A 26,181-nucleotide genomic window follows, 5' to 3' on the forward strand; every position below is an offset into this window, starting at 1 on the left:
CTGGTACTGGTACTTCCTGTATATAGCTCCACAGTGATCTGGTACTGGTACCTCCTGTATATAGCTCCACAGTGATCTGGTACTGGTACTCCCTGTATATAGCTTCACAGTGATCTGGTACTGGTACTCCCTGTATATAGCTCCACATTGATCTGGTACTGGTACTCCCTGTATATAGCTCCACAGTGATCTGGTACTGGTACTCCCTGTATAAAGCTCCACATTGATCTGGTACTGGTACTCCCTGTATATAGCTCCACATTGATCTGGTACTGGTACTTCCTGTATATAGCTCCATTCTTGTGTATTTTATTCCTCTTGTGTTAATTATTATTATTTTTGACTCTGCATAGTTGGGGAGGGCTCGTAACTAAGCATTTCACGGTAAAGTATGCGTCAGAATGTTCTTTTCAAGTTTCTTCATTGGAAGTAATATTTTAGATAATGAACGCTACCACTCTGAAGCATGGCAAATAATGGTTTAATGTTTAACACTATTCTTGTTACTCATGTGTATCGACATTCTACTGTAGCTGTACAGGAAGTCAGGCCATTATAAATGGCTCCAAACGAGAGCAGTGTTGCAGATTTGTAGCTCACACCTCTTCAGGCATGCCCAAGTGACAAGAAAGAACCCACACAGAAAACCGAGCAGCACAGCTGCACGCACACACAAACACACACACACGAACACACACACACACGCACACATGCACGCACGCACACATGCACGCACTCACGCACACACGCACGCCCGCACGCACGCACACACACAAATAACGTAAAAAAGCCAATGGTGAAACTAAGTCTCATTCCCTCTCTCTCCCTCCCCCCCTCTCTGTCTCTCTCTCTTTCTCTCTTTCATACACTCATACCTTCACAGACATACACCCAACAGGAAATAAAACCAGAGTAAATGTAAATGAGCTTCACTGAGCATGCAACAGAGAGAGAAGAAAGAGACCAGAGGGAGGGAGGTCTAAGTGGTGAGTGAAGAAGGAAGGTGAGAGAGAGTGGTGTGGTGTTTGTTCGCCTCAGCAGGAACAGCAGTCAGTGGAGGGAGTTTACGTCTGTGTGTGTGTGTTTATGCCATGCCCCAGGAGTAATGGACTCCCAGAACCGGGCTGCACTGGATATCTCCACCCGGAACCCCCAGGAGGACTTTGAGATTCTGCTCCGGGTCGGTGGAGGCACCTATGGCGAAGTTTACAAGGTCAGAGATTAAAACAACTCACAACCAGGACATTTTCAGAGAGTATTATGCTACCTTGTTGTTGTGCTTTTAACTGTTTTTGCCATGCTTCTAATGGTGGCCTGTGTTTCAAATGTCAATAGTCTGATTAACAGTAACATTTTCCATTTAAGATTGTATTTGTGGGGGCAGGCAATGGTTTGATTTCATGTAGGCCTAAATAATGTCTCAAGTAAATTAACCTTGTTGGATTATTTCATTCACATTCTCAGGGAATTTAGACTTTGTTTTTTTTTGTAATTCCTGTTAAGTGGTTTTATAAATATATTTTAGATTAACTTTTTTCATATACAGGTTTCCTTTGTCTCTTCATCTTTCACTTTTAGTAAATTAATATGGCCCTTTGTATTACCTAAAAGTGTATTATAGTAAAGCACACTTGTATCACTCTTGCTTTATCTCAGTTCTGTGGAATATGTTTCCTCAAATAGTGAAAGATTGGCTCATAGCTCACCAGGGAATAGAGGTTGACCTATGTTGTCTTTCTTGAGGTAACTGAGTCCTATACTCTTAGCATGAGGTCAGTTGTGTTTACCCCTCACAGCTCAACCCCAGCCAGTTACACTGTGGCTTTGTATGTGGTAGTTTTGGGCAGAATGTCTTCTCAGTCAGTAACTGTGTTGGAACAAGACAAACAGTCACTGCTCTGGATAATTCACTGTCCTAAAGACACATTTATTGTGACCACATTAGATACACAATGTGTTAACCTTGAATCAGGATAGGTGCGTAAAGGATGTGACCAATAAGTGAGCTGGAACATCACATCCATTAAAACAAATACAGAAGCTTAATCATTGATATGCATGGATGTTGGGAGGCAATATCAAACTGTATCCTGCAGTAACACTTGGTTTCTACAAGTTGCAAGGACACATTCTATCTCTGAGTAAGTCATATTGTCTCCTGTCACAGAACTTTGCAGAAATGCAGTGTGCTTTGCACCTGTTTGAACACCACATGATGAGTGTGCTATTCACCACCAGCCATGATCATTTCATTCAGTTGCTATGTGCCTTCTCTGTGTTGGACGCTAATGCTACAGTTTAGCATGATTTCAATGTGAAGCATACCGTTTTCACTTTTATTCCATAAGGAACATTTGGTGCAAATTGTGTATCCTATGTGGAATGTATACCCCTTTCCATAATCCTGCTACACTCTACAATGTCAGTAATGGTATTGTATAAAAATGACAAAGATTTTACAATATCATGAATGGCCTTTCTGAACGAGCATTAGCAGAGTATGCTAGCTGCTATGTTCAGCAGCTTGCCCGCTGTACATGTGACTGATGCAAAGTATGAGGAATATGGAGCGCACTTCCTCTCCAGAGAGAAACGGAGGCCATCGATAGATTCTGCTCTATTTTCACAGTACTTTGCATTTTTTCAACAACTTACGGTAGCAATGTCTGCAAACAGTTTTTTCTGCAAAGTGAATAAATACACATTCAAAGCACTGAAGCCACAAGGGCTTTCACTATAATACACTCACCCACAGGCACATACACACAATCTGACACATACACACACATAGTCCCACACACACACAAACACACAGGCACACACACACACTTATCCACTCTCTAAGGCCTATGTGTTGATTCAACAAGCAAACTGAACACTGATGGAGACCTGCAGATGCGGCACTTTGCTTACCCACAGTGTCAAGGAAACAGGCCAGCCTTGAGTGAGCATTTTTGTATTTTTTTTATTTAACCTTTATTTAACTAGCATGTGGGGGAGAGGAAGAAAATGTTTGGTTTGCATGCTGCCTACGTTAAGTGTCTGGAGGGGCTGGGGTGGGGGCGGTCAAGGAAACAAAAGTAAACACCAGAAAAATACCTGGACTTCTGTCAATGTCTCATATGTTCATTATCGTGGCAAGTTGTTCTTGTTGGGCAACAACATGAAGCTCAGTAATTGAAAGAGCTGTGGGGTTTTATGTGTTGGTAACTTTGTACTTCTGCTTCAGCACACTGTTCTATGAAAGCAGAATACTTTTTTGGGTACACATTTGGCTAAGACTCTTTTTTTCAACTTCAACTCCTATCCTCTATCTAGGTTCAATCCATTTGAATTCAATCACTTTTTAATACCACCCCGTTTGATTTGAACTAAACCTTCCATACATACAGTATTTGCCCATTGTAGAAGTGGTCATAAAAGTGACGTTTTGGACCTGAATGCCAAAACATTCAAGAAATAAAGATGCTCAAAGTTGACCTATTTTGCATACCATGAGACAGTGATCACTGGAAAAGATAAACAGTTAAGATGTATTTAATTTAAAAGCTTACAAACAGGTTTGTCAAACTGTTTTATAATACCTTGAAAAAAAAAGTTTTTTTTATAACAATTTCATTTTTGATAACCTTAAATGTAAATGATCTAAAAACACGTAAATCTTTTTTTTTCTTCTCATATTTGCATATGTTGTAGCTTAGACCCTATTTTCCATCATCTGAGGGGTTTTCTTGTGCCCGCCATCAGTTGAGGCACAACATGCTCTTGAATACAGGGTAGGTGTCATGTTTTGGCTGATAAATGGCCTAAAATGGGAATAAAATAGAAATGTCTACTTTCAAATGGTACCGCAAAGATGGTTGGAGGTCCACACATCCTAGAATGTTGACGTGAATGGTAATATCTGTTGTTTTAAATAATTATGTCAGTCCTCCATAGGAAAGTATTGAAATCCTAGAAATAAAGATGATAGAATAGACATTTAAGTTGACATTCGACGGTGGGTGGACCGGCATCCATCTTTGTCGTAGTAATTAGAAGTAGAAATGTCAATTCTATTTAAATGTCAATGGTGTACCAGCTAAATTACAGTGGTCTGAAGGGATAGGTCCATTCTATGAAAAAAAATTTCAATGATTGAAATGACACCCACCCTGTATTCAAGAGCATGTTGTTTCTCAACTGATGGTGGGCTCAACACAAAAACCTCAGATGATGTAAGGTAGGGTCTAAGCTACTACATATGGGAATATGAAACAAATCTGAGTTCACATGTTTTTCGATAATTAACACTAAACGAAAATGTATGTCATAATCTTCATTTAAAAAATGTTTTCCAAGAAGTTCTAAAATAGTTTGACAACCTTGTTAGTAAGCTTTTAAATGATATCAAATTCAACCGTTTATCTTTTCCAGTGATGAAGACATGGATGACTCATAGTATGGTGGGGATATGTCAAATTTGAGCACCTCTATCACCTGAATGTTTTGGAATTCAGGTCCAAAAAGTCACTTTCTGACCACTTCTTCCATGGGCAAACATTTATGGATACTTTCAAAAAGTGGTTGAATTCAAATGGATTTACCCTCTATGGAAGTAGACTTGTTGTGTTTGTAAGCAGGGATCCTACTAATGTGAAATTCAGAAGAACTACTTACACAATCTCAAGTTCTCGATGCAATAGAATTTATCCCACAGGCTCAAATGCATTGACTCATTGTGTACCAAACTAAGAAGGACAGGTTAAGGTTGAGTTTCAGCCCGAGCCACAATACTTAGAATTCTGAAAACAGTGGGTTACTGTAATGTGTCTCGGCCAATAAAATGCACTGACATGCTGTGCCAGGTGCAATCTTTGACAACAGGCCAGAAAGTGGAATTAAAGAAGTGAGAGAGTCATTGGTATTTATAGTATCTACACTTCACAAGAAATAATGTGTGTGTGTGTGTGTGTGTGTGTGTGTATGTGGACGTGTTTAACTAGACTTGTAGAAGTACCCACAACAATAGGAAACAAACAAAAATTGAACCAACTGGGGACATTTTGATGGTCCCCACAAGGTCAAATGCTATTTCTAGGAAGTTGAGGGTTAACGTTAGAATTAGTGTTAGGGTTAGAGTTAGGTATAGGGTTAGGGTTAGGAATAGGGTTAGGGTTAGGTATAGGGTTAGAGTTAGGTATAGGGTTAGGGTTAGGAATAGGGTTAGGGTTAGGTATAGGGTTAGAGTTAGGTATAGGGTTAGGGTTAGGTATAGGGTTAGGGTTAGGTATAGGGTTAGGGTTAGGAATAGGGTTAGGGTTAGGTATAGGGTTAGAGTTAGGTATAGGGTTAGGGTTAGGAATAGGGTTAGGGTTAGGTATAGGGTTAGAGTTAGGTATAGGGTTAGGGTTAGGTATAGGGTTAGGGTTAGGTATAGGGTTAGGGTTAGGTATAGGGTTAGAATTAGGTATAGGGTTAGGGTTAGGAGCTAGGGTTAGTTTTAGAGTTAGGAGCTAGGGTTAAGGTCCCGTGTGGCTCAGTTGGTAGAGCATGGTGTTTGCAACGCCAGGGTTGTGGGTTCGATTCCCACGGGGGACCAGTACGGAAAAAATTTATGAAATATATGCATTCACTACTGTAAGTCACTCTGGATAAGAGCGTCTGCTAAATGACTAAAATGTAAATGTAAGGTTTTTGGGTTAAGGTTAGGGTACGGGTTAGGGTTTGGGGTTAATGAAAATAGGATTTTGAATGGGACTGAATTGTATGTCCCCACAAGGGTAGCTGCTCAAGACTTACAGTGTAATGGTAAATGGTGACAGGTGACCTTTAAGAGTGTCATTGTGTTTGAACTTTTGAACTCATAACATAACTTCCTCCCAGTGGTACTTCACAAAGTAGAACTGTAGATGACCTCTTACTTTTTGTTAGGCTGATTTTTTTCTCCCTTACTCTAACCTAACCTATACACACACACATACACACACACACATACACACACACACACACACACACACACACACACAAACTCCTCCGCCCAAAACATCTTCTGCATTCGCCTATTTTTATAGATTTCATTTGAGGGATCATAAGTCACTCATCATTATCGACTGCTGTGCTTCTTAAGACATTTGTCACTTCATCCTCTATGAGTATAAGAGCTGGTGAGTGTCTGCATCTGTGTGGTGTCAATCTGTCAATAATGTCAGTGACGTCACCATGGAAACGGCCTGACTTCGATCACAATGTTTCCAGTGGTCTGTGAGAGGAGCACTGTTTGTTTTGTGGCTTTCCTTCAGTGACCATCTCTCTCCACTCAACCCAGTCCCCCGCCAGCTAACCCCGCCCTATTGTCTGCCTACTTTCCACTGTGCACACCCAGGGGCTACAGTTGAAGTCGGAGGTTTACATACATTTAGGTTGGAGTCATTAAAACTTGTTTTTCAACCACTCCACAAATTTCTTGTTAACAAACTATAGTTTTGGCAACTCGTTTAGGACATCTACTTTGTGCATGACACAAGTCATTTTTCCAACAATTGTTTACAGACAGATTATTTCACTTATAACTCACTGTATCACAATTCCAGTGGGTCAGAAGTTTACATACACTAAGTTGACTGTGCCTTTTAAACAGCTTGGAAAATTCCAGAAAATAATCTCATGGCTTTAGAAGCTTCTGATAGGCTAATTGACATAATTTGAGTCAATTGGAGGTGTACCTGTGGATGTATTTCAAGGCCTACCTTCAAACTCAGTGCCTCTTTGCTTGACATCATAGGAAAATCAAAAGAAATCAGCCAAGACCTCAGAAAAAAATTGTAGACCTCCATAAGTCTGGTTCATCCTTGTGAGCAATTTCCAAATGCCTGAAGGTACCACGTTCATCTGTACAAACAATAGTACGCAAGAATAAACACCATGGGACCACGCAGCCATCATACCGCTCAGGAAGGAGACGCGTTCTGTCTCCTAGAGATGAACGTACTTTGGTGTAAAAAGTGCAAATTAATCTCAGAACAACAGCAAAGGATCTTGTGAAGATGCTGGAGGAAACAAGTACAAAAGTATCTATATCCACAGTAAAACGAGTCCTATATCGACATAACCTGAAAGGCCGCTCAGCAAGGAAGAAGCCACTGCTCCAAAACCGCCATAAAAAAGCCAGACTTCAGTTTGCAACTGCACATGGGGACAAAGATCGGACTTTTTGGAGAAATGTCCTCTGGTCTGATGAAACAAAAATAGAACTGTTTGACTGTTTGGCCATAATGACCATCGTTATGTTTGGAGGAAAAAGGAGGAGGCTTGCAAGCCGAAGAACACCATCCCAACCGTGAAGCACGGTGGTGGCAACATCATGTTGTGGGGGTGCTATGCTGCAGGAGGGACTGGTGCACTTCACAAAATAGATGGCATCATGAGGATGGAAAATTATGTGGATATATTGAAGCAACATCTCAAGACATCAGTCAGGAAGTTAAAGCTTGGTCGCAAATGGGTCTTCCAAATGGACAATGACCCCAAGCAAAATTCCAAAGTTGTGGCAAAATGTCTTAAGGACAACAAAATCAAGGTATTGGAGTGGCCATCACAAAACCCCGACCTCAATCCTATAGAAAATTTGTGGGCAGAAAAAGTGTGTGCGAGCAAGGGGGCCTAGAATCCTGACTCAGTTACACCAGCTCTGTCAAGAGGAATGGGCCAAAATTCACCCAACTTATTGTGGGAAGCTTGTGGAAGGCTACCTGAAATGTTTGACCCAAGTTAAACAATTTAAAGGCAATGCGCCCAAATACTAATTGAGTGTATGTAAACTTCTGACCCACTGGGAATGTGATGAAAGAAATAAAAGCTGAAATAAATAATTATCTTTACTATTCTTCTGACATTTCACATTCTTAAAATACTGTGGTGATCCTAACTGACCTAAGACAGGGAATTTTTACTAGGATTAAATGTCAGGAATTATGAAAAAATTTGCTTAAATGTATTTGGCTAAGGTGTATGTAAACTTCTGACTTCAACTGTATGTTTAGTGTTGTTGTGTCAACCAACAAACAGGGTCTCTCATTGGTGTGCTCTAGTCTATGTAGGGTGTGTGATTGGGCAATGCAGAAGTAAATAGGACAGTCTGGACAGTCCTGGTAGGTGTTTCCTCACAACAGACCACAGATCTTTTTAGCACAGTAAATAAAACAGTGAACGCCACAGTAAAGCTACACCATATCAAGTCTCAACAGATAATGAACACAGTTTTTCAATGGAAAGTAATTGTCGCATACACTTATAGACCCAACATGATCTGTCCTGAGGTCAGTGAATCAGGTTATACTCTCCTTCCATAACAAGTCCACTGACTGATGCAGCTGTCTGTTACTCAGGCTCGGAACAAGCAGAACGGGGAGCTGGCGGCCATCAAGGTCATCAAAATGGAGCCAGGTAAAAGAACCCCCCCTCTGTTACTACAGATACTAGAGACCACACATGGGCTCAAATCAATTATTTATATTTACACTAGATGACTGATGGGGGCGCTGTGTTGAAGCCACCATGCCTCCATCTTGGTACTCCTCCACCGGTGTAAAAAATGTTTTGGAATCTATAGAAATGCATTTATTAATGTCTACATTCGTTTTTGCCATGTTTATTCTATTACAGACACCTTAATGCATACTTGAAATTATATTATGTGAGCTAAACATACAAATTAAAAAAGATCTATATATATATATATATATATATATTTTTTTTTTTAATTCTTAAAGTATGATTTTTTGAGATTACTAATGTTACTGTCCCCACTACAACAACAAAAAATACTTAAATACATGTAATTTTGTCCTTGAAACATTTAATTGAAATACTGTAGAATTCTATTCATTCCTATGGAGGACAGCGCCTACTGGGGAGTGCCAAGATGGCCGACCGGTGGCTTCGAAGCCTCTCAATGGCCAATACATAGCATCAGCAATCCAGGGTTTATATACATCATTGGTTCAAATACTATTTCATATCTTTCAAATACTTGGAGCGTTTGCTTTAACCTGTCTGGAGTGCCAGGTGGGTGGAGTTTGGTCATTCTAGACATTTATATTGGTTCCATTACAACAGGCAAGCTTAATTGAGCACAAATATAGTATTTGAAATTATTTCAAGTAGTATTTGAATCCAGGTCTGAAAGAAACAAACCTTTCAATCCACATTGGTATCAGATTTCCGCAGTAATGCCGTTGTTAAATGTAACCGTTCCACAAAAAGAATTGGTTACAAACCAAGATGATGTTGTGGTGCTATATTGTGACATCATCTGACATCCATATACACTGCAGTGTGGTACATGGTTTAAAATGATATGATATGACCTTTTCCCACACAGAGGAGGACTTCTCAGTGATCCAGCAGGAGATCGTCATTGTGAAGAGCTGCAAGCACTGCAACATTGTGGCCTACTATGGCAGCTATATACGGTGAGTGGGCTGTGAGCAGGCCCTGCCACGCACAGCCACATATCATACTCTAGTTGGAATGGGATGATACAGATTCATTGGGAATATTATCAGTTGTGATCATGATAAAGTTACTGGGAGTATAAACCTTTAATATGACAGATGTGTGTGCGTTTCCAGGGCCAACACGCTGTCGATCTGCATGGAGTTCTGTGGAGGAGGCTCTCTCCAGGATGTCTACCAAGGTGTGTGTGTGTGTGTGTGTGTATGTTGTGTGTGTGTCAGCTTAGGTTGATTTGTGATGTATTAACTGAGAAAACTCTGAGGAGGAAGGTCAAACTGTTAGACTAACAAAAGGTGAGAGGAGATCTACAGTATGTTTGGATGAAAGATAAATAAATCTGTTTGATCAGGCTTTGACTCCAGATCAGTCTCACAACCAGCAGGGTTTACTCTGTGAAGTACCTCTGGCAGGAAGTTTTGTCACGTTAGGATGTGCACAAAGTTCAAACACAGCAACACTCTTAAAGGTCACCTACACTCTTGTAAAAAAAGGTGCTATCTATAACCTAAAATGGTTCTTCAGCTGTCCCCGTAGGCGAGGAGAGTTTTACATGGAACCAAAAAGGGTTATCCTATGAGGACAGCCAAAAATCCCTTTTGGAACACTTTTTTCTACGAGTGTATCACCATTTACCATTACGCTATAAAACCCCTCCGCCCAAAACATCTTCTGCATTCGCCTATTTTTATAGATTTAATCTGAGTGATCATAAATTACTCATTATCGACTGCTGTGCTTCTTAAGACATTTGTCACTTCGTCCTCTAGAGAAATGTGTGTGTGTGTGTGTGTGTGTGTGGGTGAACTGGACCAGATTACGATCTACAACTGTAACAGAGTTTATAAAACAGTGTCCTACTTCACACCCTCTCTTCTCTCCCTCTAGTGACCGGACCTCTCTCTGAGCTTCAGATTGCATTTGTCTGCAGGGAGATGTTGCAGGTTAGACCACTCATATCACACATTACAATATAGCATGGATAACATGTCACTTGGCTGTTTTAGGTAATAGTTTTGATATCTCTAGCTTTGATATCAACACGTAACAGTGTACTAACTGTCTACCTGCAGGGTCTGGATTACTTACATGGCCAGAAGAAGATTCACAGAGATATAAAGGTGAAATGACCAGGGTTGACTCCCTAATCTATTGGGATGAGTTATGCTTAAAACAGTTATGGTGGAGAGTTTGGAATCTGATTGATTGATTGATTGCTTTTGTGGACAGGTGTCTTTTTTACAGGTAACAAGCTGTGGTTAGGAGCACTCCCTTTAAGAGTGTGCTCCTAATCTCAGCTCGTTACCTGTATAAAAGACACCTGGGAGCCAGAAATCTTTCTGATTGAGAGGGGGTCAAATACTTATTTCCCTCATTAAAATGCAAATCAATTTATAACATTTCTGACATGCGTTTTTCTGGATATTTTTGTTGTTATTCTGTCTCTCACTGTTCAAATAAACCTACCATTCAAATTATAGACTGATCCTTTCTTTGTCAGTGGGCAAACGTACAAAATCAGCAGGGGATCAAATACTTTTTCCCCCCACTGTACTAGTACAACTACTAGACAGGACGCTAGTCTGTCGCTATGGGCCGTTCTGGCTCAGACAAGGCTTGCTTTAAATTATGATGCAATGTTTGCATGCTGTCCAGACAGCATATACTGTACACATTGCTCTGTCATGATCACTTTTGTCTCTTCTTCCTGTTGTCCAGGGTGCCAACATCCTCCTGAATGACCAAGGAGAGGTGAAGCTAGGTTTGTGACTGTGAAGCCCTAATACAATAATCAGGAAGTAAATAATGACACTGAAATCATAGATTTTTGTCCTCACATTAAATAAGTGACGTATTTATCTGGCTGTTTAGCGGATTTTGGGATTTCGGCACAGATCACGGCTACTCTGGCACGGCGGATGTCCTTCATCGGGACTCCTTACTGGTGAGGTTGAAGGTCAAATGAGTCCCCTCCCTTTGGCTCTTCTTGAGGTTGGGTCTGATGTCAGATGGTCTTGATGTTGATGGTAGCGGTTGCGGTTGCCCGTGTCTTCCAGGATGGCGCCAGAGGTGGCTGCCGTGGAGATAAAGGGGGGTTACAACGAGCTGTGTGACGTGTGGTCTGTAGGAATCACTGCTATCGAGCTGGCTGAGCTGCAGCCCCCATTGTTCGATGTGCACCCACTACGGTAATGACACACACACAAATCATTCCTGTCACACACACACACACACACACACAACATTCTTTCTTACATTCACACTCCCCGCAGAAAGAATCAAGACGTTCCTCTTTCTACACCCCCTCATGTTCCAGTTGTATGTACATTCATGCATGCCGTTTATGCACATGCCTACCCCCACTTTTTTACATTTCATTTCACCTTTATTTATACAGGTAAGTCAATTAAGAACTCATTCTTAGTTACAATGTCGACCTGTGACGACACACACATACACACACCCACAAAAACACACACACACACACACGGACAGAAAGACACACGGACCTCACATCAAAGTCTTGTCTTTTCTCAGGGTGCTGTTCCTCATGTCCAAAAGTGGCTACCAACCTCCTAAACTAAAGGAAAAGGCCAAATGGTATGCAGTAAAACCATTACTATCCACCTGAGCTGTGGCAATGATACCTGTATTCTTTAATTCCGTCAATTCATCTACAGTCTGTAATATGCAGTTGGTTAAAACAACAGTATTTTCTTCCACCACTTTGATGTTAGGTCCTCGATTTTCTATAACTTTGTCAAGGCAATGCTGATCAGGAACACTAAGAAGAGACCCAGTGCCTCAAAGATGCTGACAGTGAGTAAACCTCAAGAAACTCAGAGAATGTCTCTCTTCTCTGCTAGATCTCACTCACTCACCCACCGGTCCTCTTTCTCCTTCCCTCACTTTTCTTCAAATGCACTAGCTACAATAGTGAAAGTGGGCAGTAAGATCACAGGAGTGCAGCAGAGTAGTCTGTCTGACCTGTACAACAGAGAAGGGGTGAGAAAGGCAGAAAGCCATCCTGTCTGACTGTTCCCAGCCCCTACAACATGAGTAGCAGGTCCTCTGGCTCCCAGTTTAGATTCCCCACTGTTAAGACTAACAGGTACAAGCACTCCTTCACCCTTACGGCCATTGCCCTTTTCAATACAGGAAAGAGAAGGTGGTAGGCTTGGGATGATGATGATGATGTTGAGGATGACGACCGTAATATGTTGTTGATGATGGTGGTGTTGACGTTGATGATGTTTTTTTTGTCGGCACGTTGTTGATATGTTGTTGACTAGAGGATCTGAAAATGCACTGAGCACTTTACTTATTAGGTGACTTTGGCTTGCTATACTTTTGTGCTGCTGCTGTCAATCACTAGTAGGCCTATTATATACAATCAGTATACCAAACGAATATGGTGTTGATATTGAGTTGCACCCCCTTTTGCGCTCAGAACAGCCTCAATTATTCAGGGAAAGGTGTCGAAAGAGTTCCACAGGGATGCTGGCCCATGTCGACTCCAATGCTTCCCACAGTTGTGTCAAGTTGGTTGGATGTCCTTTGGGTGGTGGGCCATTCCTGAAACACACCGGAAACTGTTGAACGTGAAAAACCCAGCAGCGTTGCAGTTCATGCCACAAGGCCTAAAAACCTTTTTTAACCTGTCTCCTCCCCTTCATCTACACTGATTGAAGTGGATTTAACAATTGACATCAATAAGAGATCATAGCTTTCACTTGGATTCACCTGGTCAGCCTATGTACACTCAGTGTATGTGTCTATTGATGGCAGCCCTATGACTTCATGTACTAGCCCACAAATAAAGTTGAAACTTGAGCTCATCTATTCATCTCTTGTAATCAGTGTACACCTTTTTCTCTCCTTGATTTCCCTCTCTCTCTCTTTCTGTCTCTCTCTATCTTTCTCTGTCTCTCTCTTTCTGTCTCTCTCTGTCTCTCTCTGTCTCTTTCTCTCTTTAATTCCTGCAGCACCTGTTTCTGACCCAGCCGTGTCTGAGACAGGATCTGATCTTGGATCTGCTGGAGAAGCTGCATCACCCTGAGAAACTGAAGCCCTCGCTGCCATCTGAGGAGGAGGAGGTGGAGGTCAGAGCATCGCACACATACCCTCCACAATCAAACATACACACACACTGTAATATCATATAGTAATATACCTTGTATACACAATACACATGAATGATACACATCAGTAAACATGATCACACATTGTAAAAGACATGTAAAATGTAAGAATGGCTATATGGTGATATCTCCTATATCTCCGATAGGTTGTGATACCCGGCTCCTTGAGAAGGATTCACTCCATTAACAGACACAATCAGGCAGAGAGAACCAACTCTGACATCAGCTGTGAGAAATATATATATATATATTTTTTCCTTCTTTTTTTCCTTTTTATTTCTTTGTGAACCTGTCCAGGAAAGGTAATCGGTTGTATAGATGTGCGACTAATCACTGGATTGGTGTGTGTGTGTGTGTGTGTGTGTGTGTGTGTGTGTGTGTTATCAGTGGAGCAGCTCTACACCAGGAGGCCAGTAAAGACAGCCTCACCAGAAGCAATGGTAAGTGTGTGTGTGTATGACTGTATATGAGTGTGTGTGGGCAGTGGTAGAAAAAGTACCCAATTGTCATACTTGAGTAAAGGTATAGATACCTTAATAGAAAGTTACTCAAGTAAAAGTGAAAGTCAGCCAGTAAAATACTACTCGAGTTAAGTAGTACTTTAAAGTATTTTTACTTAATACATTGCATAAAAAAACATGAGCTGGCGCACACCCAGAATAATAGTTTGTGTGGAGGTGCTGACTAACGGCAAATAAACTATAAACTATCAAAATAAAGAAAGTCGCACACTCCATGTATAATCTCCCAGCAATTTAATGGGTATTTACCATAAATTGACCATAAATACCCATTACATTGCTGGGAGATTATACATGGAGTGTGCGACTTTCTTTATTTTGATAGTTTATACTGAATACTTTACACCACTGTACCTGTGGTGGTATCCATGCCTGTGTACCACTGTGCTTCCTAGTGTGGATACAAATGTAGGCCTGCGTATCTTATTGATCAGAGTCTTCTGTCATTGTCTTTCTGTACTTCAGGTACGGTCTACAGTGCAGTGGCACACACTGGAATCCACTGGCAGTGACAAGAGCCTAATCAGGTATGGGGATTACTGCTCAGCAAACCAATAACACACTGACTGATGTCTCCATCATCTCCAAGTTTACCACTTACAGGACAAAGGATCCAATAAGTAATGAGGAGACGACTATTGACTACCGATCTTATCTGGCACTGTGTTGATCTCCTTCCCTTTCTCTCTTCCCCATAGAGACCAATGCATGGACTCAGATGATGACTATGATGACGTGGACATGTAATCATATCGCACACTTGACTATTCATTCATTCATTTATTGAAATATCTTCAGTTGTACATTTATCTGAGCTGTTTGACCACCCTCTCTCCATCTTCTTTCCACAGTCCGACCATCTGCACCAGAAGGTAAGCAAGCCTACTGAGACATACTTCACCCATTCACTCTCATCTGTATTTCTGAGCCCATATTCATACAGTCCCAAAGTAGGAGTTTAAGGAGACCTCTCTTATCCATTATGATTAAACTGATCCTAGATTAGCACTCCTACTCTGAGACACTTAGTGAATACAGGTCCGGATGTACACTGTTAGAAAGAAGGGTTCCAAAAGGGTTCTTCGGCTCTCCCCAAAGGATAACCCTTTTTGTAAAGGGTTCTAGGTGGAACCAAAAAGGGTTCGTCAAAGGGTTCTCCTATGACAAATAACCTTTTTTTTCTAAGAGTGTACTGTATTTCTCAGTTGGGATGGAGTGGATGGACTTCGCTCAACATCATTGTCTTTACCATGGTTAGGTTCTGAACAAATGGAGTAAAAACTCACAGACAACTAGTAAAAAGCTCAAACCAAGTTTATTCACCCACTGGGTCAAACAGCTGTCTTATACCAGTGTCACACTTCACATATCACTGTTGTTGACAACACACATAACCAAAATTATTCACATCTGTCTTCCTATTTTCACATAATCTGGCACGGTTCCCAGCCCCAATAGGGCATAAACTAACCTCTCTCCTTATTGCTTCTGCTAAAACACACAAATCATGTTCAAACAACATTTGAATATCTTGGATGGGGCTCTCCTTCAGAACTTATAGGTAACCTTTTATCACCATCCACATTCCCACTCACTGACAATGTTTCATCAGCACAGATATTCTCAGATATCTCCTATTCTCCATCGTGTGCACTTCTGTCCTTTGTCCTTCTGGGCTACTTCTCTACAATCTTTCGTACTACTACACAAGCATGACAATTTATCCATACACACACACACACACTCTACGGCCTCACGGCCACCACGGCTGGGACTTTCGTCCCAATTACGGATCTTGCAGGGGAACACCCCCACTAGGGACCTATCCTACACAGAACCTACCTTACACTGTAGTGTCACCCACGAATCTCGCAGAGAACCAGCTCCACTCGGGACCTATCCTTACGGAACCTACCCTACACCATGGGTTAGTTATGGATCTCACAGAGGAACAACCCCACTCGGGTCCTATCCTTACGGAACCTACCCTACACCGTGGGTTAGTTATGGATCTCACAGAGGAACAACCCCACTCGGGTCCTATCCTTACTGAACCTACCCTACACCATGGGTTAGTTATGGATCTCACAGAGGAACAACCCCACTCGGGTCCTATCCTTACGGAACCTACCCTACACCATGGGTTAGTTATGGATCTCACAGAGGAACAACCCCACTCGGGTCCTATCCTTACGGAACCTACCCTACACCATGGGTTAGTTATGGATCTCACAGAGGAACAACCCCACTCGGGACCTATCCTTACGGAACCTACCCTACACCATGGGTTAGTTATGGATCTCACAGAGGAACAACCCCACTCGGGTCCTATCCTTACGGAACCTACCCTACACCGTGGGTTAGTTATGGATCTCACAGAGGAACAACCCCACTAGGGTCCTATCCTTACGGAACCTACCCTACACCGTGGGTTAGTTATGGATCTCACAGAGGAACAACCCCACTCGGGACCTATCCTTACGGAACCTACCCTACACCGTGGGTTAGTTATGGATCTCACAGAGGAACAACCCCACTCGGGACCTATCCTTACGGAACCTACCCTACACCGTGGGTTAGTTATGGATCTCACAGAGGAACAACCCCACTCGGGACCTATCCTTACGGAACCTACCCTACACCGTGGGTTAGTTATGGATCTCACAGAGGAACAACCCCACTCGGGACCTATCCTTACGGAACCTACCCTACACCATGGGTTAGTTATGGATCTCACAGAGGAACAACCCCACTCGGGTCCTATCCTTACGGAACCTACCCTACACCATGGGTTAGTTATGGATCTCACAGAGGAACAACCCCACTCGGGACCTATCCTTACGGAACCTACCCTACACCATGGGTTAGTTATGGATCTCACAGAGGAACAACCCCACTCGGGTCCTATCCTTACGGAACCTACCCTACACCATGGGTTAGTTATGGATCTCACAGAGGAACAACCCCACTCGGGACCTATCCTTACGGAATCTACCCTACACCATGGGTTAGTTATGGATCTCACAGAGGAACAACCCCACTCGGGACCTATCCTTACGGAACCTACCCTACTGTCACGTCCTGACCAATATAAGTTGTTATTTTCTATGGTAGAGTGGTCAGGGCGTGACAGGGGGTGTTTTTGTGTTTGTTCTATGTTCACTATTTCTATGTTGGATTCCTAGTTTGTCTATATCTAGGTTGTTTTTTTGGGGATTGACCTTCAATTGGAGGCAGCTGTTCCTCGTTGCCTCTAATTGGAGGTCATATTTAGTAGGGGTGTTTTTTCCTGTTGTTTGTGGGTAGTTGTTTCCTGTATGTTCACCTGACGGAACTGTTGACGGTCGTTTTGTTATTTTGTTATAGTGTTTCATGAATGTTAAATATGAGCACTTCACATGCCGCGCCTTGGTCCCCTTTGTACGATCTGCGTTACAGAACTACCCACCATGACTGGATCAAGTGGCGTGCCCGGGCAGAGGACACCTGGTTGTACACGGAATGGATGGAGAAGAGAAACTGGACTTGGGGGCAAGTCATTGATAGATATTGGAGCCTACCGGGGAAGAACGAGAGGCAGCCCCAAAAAAAATGTTTTGGGGGGCACATGGGTAGTTTGGCTAGGCCAGGGGTGAGCCCTGAGCCAACTCCCCGTGATTATTGTGGTGAGCATGTGCCTGCTTCTTGCACTCTCTCTCCAGTACGCCTCCATAATCCAGTATATCCTGTTCCTGCTTCCCGCACTAGCCCTGAGGTGCATGTTACTAGTCTGGCGCCTCCAAAGCCAGCCCCACGCACCAGGCCTCCAGTGCGCCTCCATAGTCCAGTAAGTCCTATGCCTGCTCCTCGCACTCTCCTTTCAGTGCGCAGCCATAACCCGGTACAGCCAGTGCCTGCTGTGAGCACTCGGCCATTAGTACGTCCTGTTCCTGCTCCCCGCACTAGCCCTGAGGTGCGTGTTACTAGTCTGGCACCTCCAAAGCCAGCTCCACGCATCAGGCCTCTAGTGCGCCTGCCCAGTCCAGTACGTCCTGTTCCTGCTCCCCGCACTAGCCCTGAGGTGCGTGTTATTAGTCTGGCGCCTCCTAAGCCAGCCCCACACACCAGGCCTCCAATGTGCCTGCCCAGTCCAGTACGTCCTGTTCCTGCTCCCCGCACTGGCCCTCCAGTGCGCCTCCATAACCCGGTACAGCCAGTGCCTGCTGTGAGCACTCGGCCATTAGTGTGTCTTCCCAGTCCAGTGAGACCAATTCCTGCTCCTCGCACTGTCCCTCCAGTGCGCATCCATAACCCGGTACAGCCAGTGCCTGTTGTGAGCACTCGGCCTTCGGCGGCGGTCTGCAGCACTGAGCCTTCGGCGGCGGTCTGCAGCCCAGAGCCTTCGGCGGCGGTCTGCAGCCCAGAGTCTTCGGCGGCGGTCTGCAACCCAGAGTCTTCAGCGGCGGCTTTTAGCCCAGAGTCTTCGGCAGCGGTTGGCAGTCCGAAGCCTCCAAGGATGATCCATGGTCTGGTTCCTCCGGACAAACAGAAGTGGGGGGATCAGCGGGCGGTGGGGGTATTACGCCCGGAACCAGAGCCGCTGCCATAGACATTTTTTCACCCTCCCTTCCCTCCCTTTAGGTTTGGGGTTGTTTTTGTGTGCATTCGGAGTCTGCACCTTTGGGGGGGGGGGGGTACTGTCACGTCCTGACCAATATAAGTTGTTATTTTCTATGGTAGAGTGGTCAGGGCGTGACGGGGGGGTGTTTTTTGTTTGTTCTATGTTCTCTATTTCTATGCTTGAGTTCTAGTTATCTATTTCTATGTTGAGGTTTATTGGGTTGACCTTCAATTGGAGGCAGCTGTTCCTCATTGCCTCTAATTGGAGGTCATATTTAGTAGGGGTGTTTTTTTCCCCTGTGGTTTGTGGGTAGTTGTTTCCTGTTTAGTGTATGTTCACCTGATGGAACTGTTGTCGGTCGTTTTGTTGTTTTTGTATTAGTGTTTCATTAAAGTAAGATATGAGCACTTCACACGCCGCGCCTTGATCCCCTTTGTACGACCCGCGTTACACCTACACCATGGCTTAGTTATGGATCTCACAGAGGAACAACGCCACTCGGGACCTAACCTTACGGAACCTACCCTACACCAAATATTTACGACTGGTCATTACACAATGAGCCTACTGAATAAACTCAGGCTTTCTAGGTCAGTATCCTATAATTGGTTCAGCCTACGACTCTCATCTTCCCAAGATGTCTGAATGAGTGGTAAAAGGTGTAGGAACTGTGCCTACCTTGTTTTTGGTGCCGGCTCCTGTTTCACTGATTCGAACTCTAGTTCGACTGTAAATCGTGGTGAATCCTGTCGACAACGCCAACTGTTATGTTCTGAACAAACAGAGTAAAAACTCACGGACAACTAGTAAAAAGCTCAAACCAAGTTTATTCACCCACTGGGTCAAACAGCTGCAAAGACATGATTACACAAGAACATATATTTATACCCCCCTACTAGGAGTCAACTCCTTGCACATCTAGACAGCCAATACAGCTCTGTTGCCAGTCAGTGTTATGAAATGTAATATTTTAAATTCTATATAACTATCTTAATGTTGCTGGACCCCAGGAAGAGTAGCTGCTGCCTTGGGGATCCTTAATAAATACAAATACAAATACAAATGGGACAAAATAGACAGGGTTGGCTTAGAATGTTGACAACATGTAAACTATATTTAGTCTCCAAATGTTTATTGAAAACATAAATACATTTGCACAATGAGCACTTGATGTCTCTCAAATACATTGTTACAGTTGTTGGTTAGCTAGCTAGCACATTTTTGCCAACCCTTAGGAAAACAGATTGTGGTCAGAGTGCAGTATAACTGCAGTATGCTACAAATACTGTGTCCAAAATAACACCTTTTTTTTTTTTTACTGCAGTACTTTTCAAAACTGCAATCTTTTTTTGTACTGGATATTAACATAGACATGTCGTCAGTCTAAACACCTCAAAACAAGACATGGTATCAATAACAAGATACAAAGAGCTGAAATGAGCCGCCTACGATTCCCCACATGGCAGCTTCTTGTAATTGTTGCTAGCTAGCTGACCGTCCAGAATGATAATGCCCACCTTCTGGCCATGTTGATGTGCACATCATTTTCGTGACATTGTCAGCCAACCCGTCTATTTAACAGAGCTTCATGGGAAAAGAGATCCAAAGATTTGGATGAAAACAACAATCTGAAACACTGAACTATTTCTGTTTCTCCCTGAACAGTGTAACAATCCCACTAGATGACATCCCACCCCCACTCCCTCCTAAGGTAAACAAACACTACATTTTCTAAACTATGGCCATTCATTATGAATATGGTGTTGACATAGCCTACAGCATAAAGTTGATAAAAGCCACATTTCCAGTGCTTGACCTCATATGCCCACGCAGTTGTGGAAAAAGTACCCCATTGTCATACTTGAGTAAGAGTAAAGATACCTTAATAGAAAATGACTCAAGTAAAAGTCACCCAGTAAAATACTACTTGAGTAAAAGTCTAAAAGTATTTGGTTTTAAATATACTTAAGTATCAAACGTAAAAGTATAAATCATTTAAAATTCCTTACATTAAGCAAACGAGACGGCACCATTTTTTCAATTTACGGATAGCCAAGGGCACACTCCAACACTCAGACATAATTTACAAACGAATAATTTGTGTTTAGTGAGTCCGCTAGATCAGAGGCAGTAGAGATGACCAGGGATGTTCTCTTGATAAGTGTGTGAATTGGACCATTTTCCTGTCCTGCAAAGCATTCAAAATGTAACGAGTACTTTTGGGAGTCAGGGAAAATGTATGGAGTAAAATGTTTTTTTGGAATGTAGTGGAGTAAAATGTTTTTTTGGAATGTAGTGAAGTAAAAGTAAAAGTTGCCCAAAATATAAATAGTAAAGTACAGATACCCCCCAAAAATTACATAAGTAGTACTTTAAAGTCTTTTTACTTAAGTACTTTACACCACTGTGCCCACGCAGCCCAAAGTTTGTCCCAGTTCAGAGGAGATTGTGACAGGAGAGGACGAACATGGCCGGACACTTCACTCCCTCTACGCCCCCTCGCCCCTCCTCCGGACCTCTAGTGCCACCCACACACGCCCCGTCCCCCGTCCGCGCTCCCAGCGAAACGTCAACTCCGGTGAGTGCCAGCTCCACTCTTATCCCTATTTGTTACCTACAGTTACCGTTATAGGATCTTAATTTGATAGCCCTGTTGTCCCTTCTGAATTGTATACTGTACCATGTACAGTGAATGACCTTTGACCTATGACATTTACCCTGAAGCACATCTTCTCCATGCTCTCTAATGTAAAGTAACAACATGACTGTGTCCCCTGTAGACCCTGTTTCCTTCCCATTACACATAACAGACAGACCAGCGGACCTCCAACCACCTGAGCTGCCCCCCAAGAAAGACAGGAGAAGGAGACAGCCCCCCCAGGTATGGATGGGACCAGGAATTAAAACAGCATTTCATTTTTCCTTCTAAGAGGAGGACCAGGAAAACTCATCACTTGTTGGCTCGCAGAAATGTGGATAAACTGATTCCAATATGCATGATTAGAGTATGTGTCTGTTTTCTATTACAGGATCCAGTTGAATGTGCCAGCCCTGTGCTGAAGAAACCTCCAGTAAGTTTGTCCACCAGTCTCACGAGTATGTCGCTCCACCTCTTACGACAGTTACTGTAACTCTGTATTGATGCACTGAGACTTACTCACACCTTTATGTGGAACACTATACACACACTACGAACAATGACAGTGACTCCTGGGCCCATATTTATAAAGCGTCTCAGAGTAGCAGTACAGATCTAGGATCAGATTAGTTTATCATAATGATTCAGATGATATGGACACGGGGGAACTGATCCTAGATCAGCTCTCCTACACTGAAACAGTTTATGAATATGGGTCCTGTTCTCCACCTCCTCTCTAGGTGTACTTTAAGAAAGTATTCCATGGCTGTCCGTTGAAAGTGAATTGTTCAACGTCGTGGGACCATCCGACCACCAAAGACCACCACCTGATCCTGGGAGCAGACGAGGGGATCTACACCCTCAACCTGAACAGCTCAGAGGCCACCATGGAGCTGGTGAGAATCTGCTCTAATGTCTTTCTATGTCTGCAGTGAAGCTAGATCTGGTCCCGAGTTGAACGTGTCCTAACGCCCTGGACCAGAGCTACAGTGAGGCTAAACTTAGGGTTTTAGAGATTAAGCTCTACAGCTATGACTGTACAATTCAGTAAAATGGATGTTATTGCTGCAGTATTGCATTTTGCTTTGATATTGCTTGTAATCTCTACCTAACTCGAAAACCCTTGAAATGTTCTCATTGCCCGAATCTCTCCTGCAGCTCTATCCAGGAAAGTGCAGCTGGGTTTACACCATTAGTAATGTCCTCATGTCAATATCAGGTGAGATCCAGCAAGCCATAGACATTCTACAATACTAACATCTGTCAAATAAATAGACTGAAATATATGTGTGTGTGTGTGTGTGTGTGTGTGTGTGTGTGTGTGTGTGTGTGTGTGTGTGTGTGTGTGTGTGTGTGTGTTTTCGTCCACAGGTAAGTCATCCCAGCTCCATTCTCACTTACTGAAGGAGCTGTATGAGCAGGCCCGAAAGGAGCAGCGAATGGTGGCCTTGCCAACCCACAGACTATTGCCTAGGTAACCCTACAACTCAATGCCATACGCTAGTGCTGGGTCTTATTCATCAGTGAACACCGTAGCAAAGCCTTCCCCAACAGAAAAGCAAAACAAGCATTTCGTTTTCTTATTTCTTATTAAGCTCAGTTGTAGTCCCACCCCTGTTTCGTCCCGTTTCCTTCCGCTTCGTTCCTAGTGAATACAACCCTGGTGTTTGTTGTTGATTATAACAATGTTTCCCTCTGTATTTACTATTACATATCAACATACATTTTCTTTCTTATTTGCAGGAAGTTTGCGGTGTCATGTAAGATACCGGACACCAAAGGCTGCAAGACCTGCTCAGTGGGTGAGAAAAGAGAATTTGAGAAGTTCTGTTTAGCTTGATAAAAAAAGGGTTCAGGCGGTTCATTCACTGAACTTCAGTTGTAGTATTGTGCTTGTAACACGAGTGGGTTTGAAGTCAAAGATGATTTAGATCAATGTGTCTGCTAAATGACTGTTATACTAGAATGCTGAGGTCCTCTTCTATCTCCCCCTTGCTCCGTGCAGCCAGTAACGTGCAGCAGGGTTGTGTGTTCCTGTGCTGTGCCCTGGAGACCAGTGTGGTGCTCCTGCAGTGGTACGAGCCCATGCATAAGTTCATGCTCATCAAGGTGAGTACACACAGGATCCCACAGCATCCCTTCTCATCATCCTGCTGCCCACTGTCTTCCTGGGTCCTTCAGTAGGGCACATCGTAGCAAAACAGTTTGAAAAAGATCTTATCGGATAAGTTCAGATAATTGTTCCCTGTTTCACACCGCTTCAAATCGTTTTCCCCCTACTAGAGACAACCCTGTAGTCACGTCTACTGTCACAGCTGACAGACCCTGACTTCCCTGACTACTTCGCTGACTACTTCGCTGACTACTACCCTGACTACTTCGCTGACTACTTCGCTGACTACTACCCTGACTACTTCGCTGACTACTTCCCTGACTACTTCCCTGACTACTTCGCTGACTACTTCGCTGACTACTTCGCTGACTACTTCCCTGACTACTTCGCTGACTACTTCGCTGACTACTTCCCTGACTACTTCGCTGACTACTTCGCTGACTACTTCCCTGACTACTTCGCTGACTACTTCGCTGACTACTTCCCTGACTACTTCGCTGACTATGTGTATTTGTCCCCTGCAGCACTTTGACTTCCCTCTGCCCAGTCCCCTGCATGTGTTTAAGATGATGGTGGCACCGCAGCAGGAGTACCCTCTAGTGTGTATTGGGGTACACAGGGGTCCCAGTCCTGAGCAGCCCATTAAACTGGACAACATGAACCTCAACTCCAACACCTCTTGGTTCACCAACACTGGCTTAGGTACTATGAACTGAACACATCCCAGAGCATGCTTGTTTCTATGAACATACAGTTCAATGGAATTGTGAGCTTTGTTCTTAGTTTGGACCAATCTTACAGATGTGTTGGAACTGTGTGTTTGTGTTCCAGAGAGCCGGTGTCCTGACACCGTGCAGGTGAACCAGCTGGACTGTAACACTCTGCTGGTGCTCATTGAGAGTAAGTCATGTTGTTAACATCACCATCCTCAGGAAGAGTAGGCTAGTTACAGACCAAGTCTGTTTTAACCCCTGAATGACGGTGTCTCTATCAATCTATATGAGGAAAATGTGTAGGAAGGGCTAATGTGTGTGTACCTCTCTCGCCTTTGAATAGATTCAGTACATATTGTGGACCTGGAGGGTGTGCAGAGGAGCCACCGGATAATTCAAGCTGAGACTACTTTCACTTTTGATGTGGAAGCTGTAGGTAAGAAGAGGAGGAGTAGAGGAGCATGGTCATCATGATAAATCATTGTGAGGTTTGAGGGGTGTGGGGGGGGGGTATTGGGAGACAGAGGACCTAATGCACATTCTCTCCGTCTGTCTGTCTGTCTGTCTGTCTGTCTGTCTGTCTGTCTGTCTGTCTGTCTGTGTCTTGTTCAGTGTATTTTGAGAACACTCTGCTGGCTGTGTGGCGTCATGGCTGGCAGAGGAGAGGAGAGGGCCCAGACGTACTGCAGGAGATCACAGACCCCAAGAAGACCTACCGTCTAGTGGGATCAGACCGGTATGTGTGCCTGTATACTTTCATGGGATACACACTCACACACACAATCAAGTAAATATAGTTTTGATTAACCCATTAATAACCCCCTGCAGGATAGTTGTCATGGAGACACGGCAGAGTGAGGACAATTCGGGGCTCTGTAACCTGTACATCCTGGAGATTGCGGAGAACTATGTCCCAGTACCTTGAGAACTCTAGCACATGGGACCAATCTCAAGGTAGCACCACTGCGAACGCTCCAAGCAGCAGCCATGGCATTGTGTCCATGCCCAACAACACTGCTGTGCTGCTGGTTTAATGGAGCACAGACAGAATTCGTCCCTCACAATCTAGGATCAGATGGAGTGCTTCCACTGCCAGCCCACACAGGCAGTGTGCCCAGGCACACATGTGCATTCATTCCTCCACAAATACCTATTTATCCTGTAACAGTACTACAGTACTTGACCTCTGCTGCAACCTGGTCTCAGAACATTTCGTATTATTCTGTATGTGAATCAGAGACACTCCGTTTGGTATGATATGTTATGTTTCGTATGGTATGTATTCATTTATGGATTTCCATCACCCATTTCATATGTTACGAATTACAATTCATATTATATATGTTATGAATTTCCAAATGTATAATGTGTTATGAATTTGCAAAATGTACAATATGTAACGCATTTGCAAAACGTATGATATGTTACGAATTCTAGCTAGATGGCGAACATTAGCTAGCTTGCTAACATTAGCTAGGCTAGGGGTTAGGGTTAAGTTTAAGAGTTAGGTTAAAGGGTTTTAAGGTTAGGGTTATGGGAAGGGTTAGCTAATGTGCTACATGGTTGCAAAGTAGCTAAAAAGTAGTAAATCGTTGAAAAGTTGCTAATTAGCTAAAATTGTCTGTGATGATATTTGAAATCGCAACCTTTGGGTTGATAGATGTTCGCGTTATAAGCCTACCCATCCACCCCACTTTCGTTTTTGCCTTAAGAACAATCTGTTTTATGCAACCATACCAAACATAACATGTCATACTAATTTGAGTGTCCTGGAATTAAGTTTACTATGTTATGTCTACTCTGAGACCAAACTGTCTTTTTTCATCCTCAGGCTTACACGGGCTCACAGACACACTTCCCATCACAATCTATTCAAATAAATAGGGAACATTGCCCAATAAAGATCTTCCAAAGTCTGACTTATTTTTCATAATACTGTAATGTCAACAAGTGACCAAATGG

The 26,181-nt window shown here is 43.2% G+C and overlaps 1 protein-coding gene across 2 annotated transcripts; it reads left to right on the top strand.

The window, feature by feature from the left end:
• The first annotated feature begins 890 nt into the window (after window positions 1-890).
• Window positions 891-26,135, top strand: LOC115206126 (mitogen-activated protein kinase kinase kinase kinase 5). Of its 2 annotated transcripts, XM_029772740.1 has the most exons (33): window positions 891-986; window positions 1,101-1,213; window positions 8,367-8,424; window positions 9,362-9,452; window positions 9,612-9,676; window positions 10,381-10,436; window positions 10,566-10,613; window positions 11,212-11,254; window positions 11,365-11,437; window positions 11,550-11,681; window positions 12,031-12,093; window positions 12,231-12,312; window positions 13,479-13,595; window positions 13,781-13,862; window positions 14,022-14,074; window positions 14,621-14,682; window positions 14,854-14,898; window positions 15,007-15,027; window positions 20,421-20,466; window positions 21,174-21,333; window positions 21,536-21,636; window positions 21,785-21,826; window positions 22,134-22,289; window positions 22,552-22,612; window positions 22,765-22,867; window positions 23,137-23,195; window positions 23,399-23,502; window positions 24,031-24,208; window positions 24,338-24,406; window positions 24,563-24,655; window positions 24,832-24,955; window positions 25,048-25,173; window positions 26,051-26,135. In XM_029772740.1, the coding sequence occupies exons 1-32, from the start codon at window positions 923-925 to the stop codon at window positions 25,142-25,144; spliced, it is 2,661 nt and encodes an 886-aa protein (XP_029628600.1). In that variant the 5' UTR covers window positions 891-922; the 3' UTR covers window positions 25,145-25,173; window positions 26,051-26,135. The 2 variants fall into 2 exon arrangements, with proteins under 2 accessions (XP_029628600.1, XP_029628601.1); XM_029772741.1 differs by lacking the exons at window positions 891-986; window positions 26,051-26,135 and adding an exon at window positions 987-1,003 and having other exon boundaries at window positions 25,048-25,482.
• Window positions 26,136-26,181: the final 46 nt, after the last annotated feature.

The sequence above is a fragment of the Salmo trutta genome, chromosome 13, assembly GCF_901001165.1.
Source record: "Salmo trutta chromosome 13, fSalTru1.1, whole genome shotgun sequence".
Lineage (NCBI taxonomy): Eukaryota > Metazoa > Chordata > Actinopteri > Salmoniformes > Salmonidae > Salmo > Salmo trutta.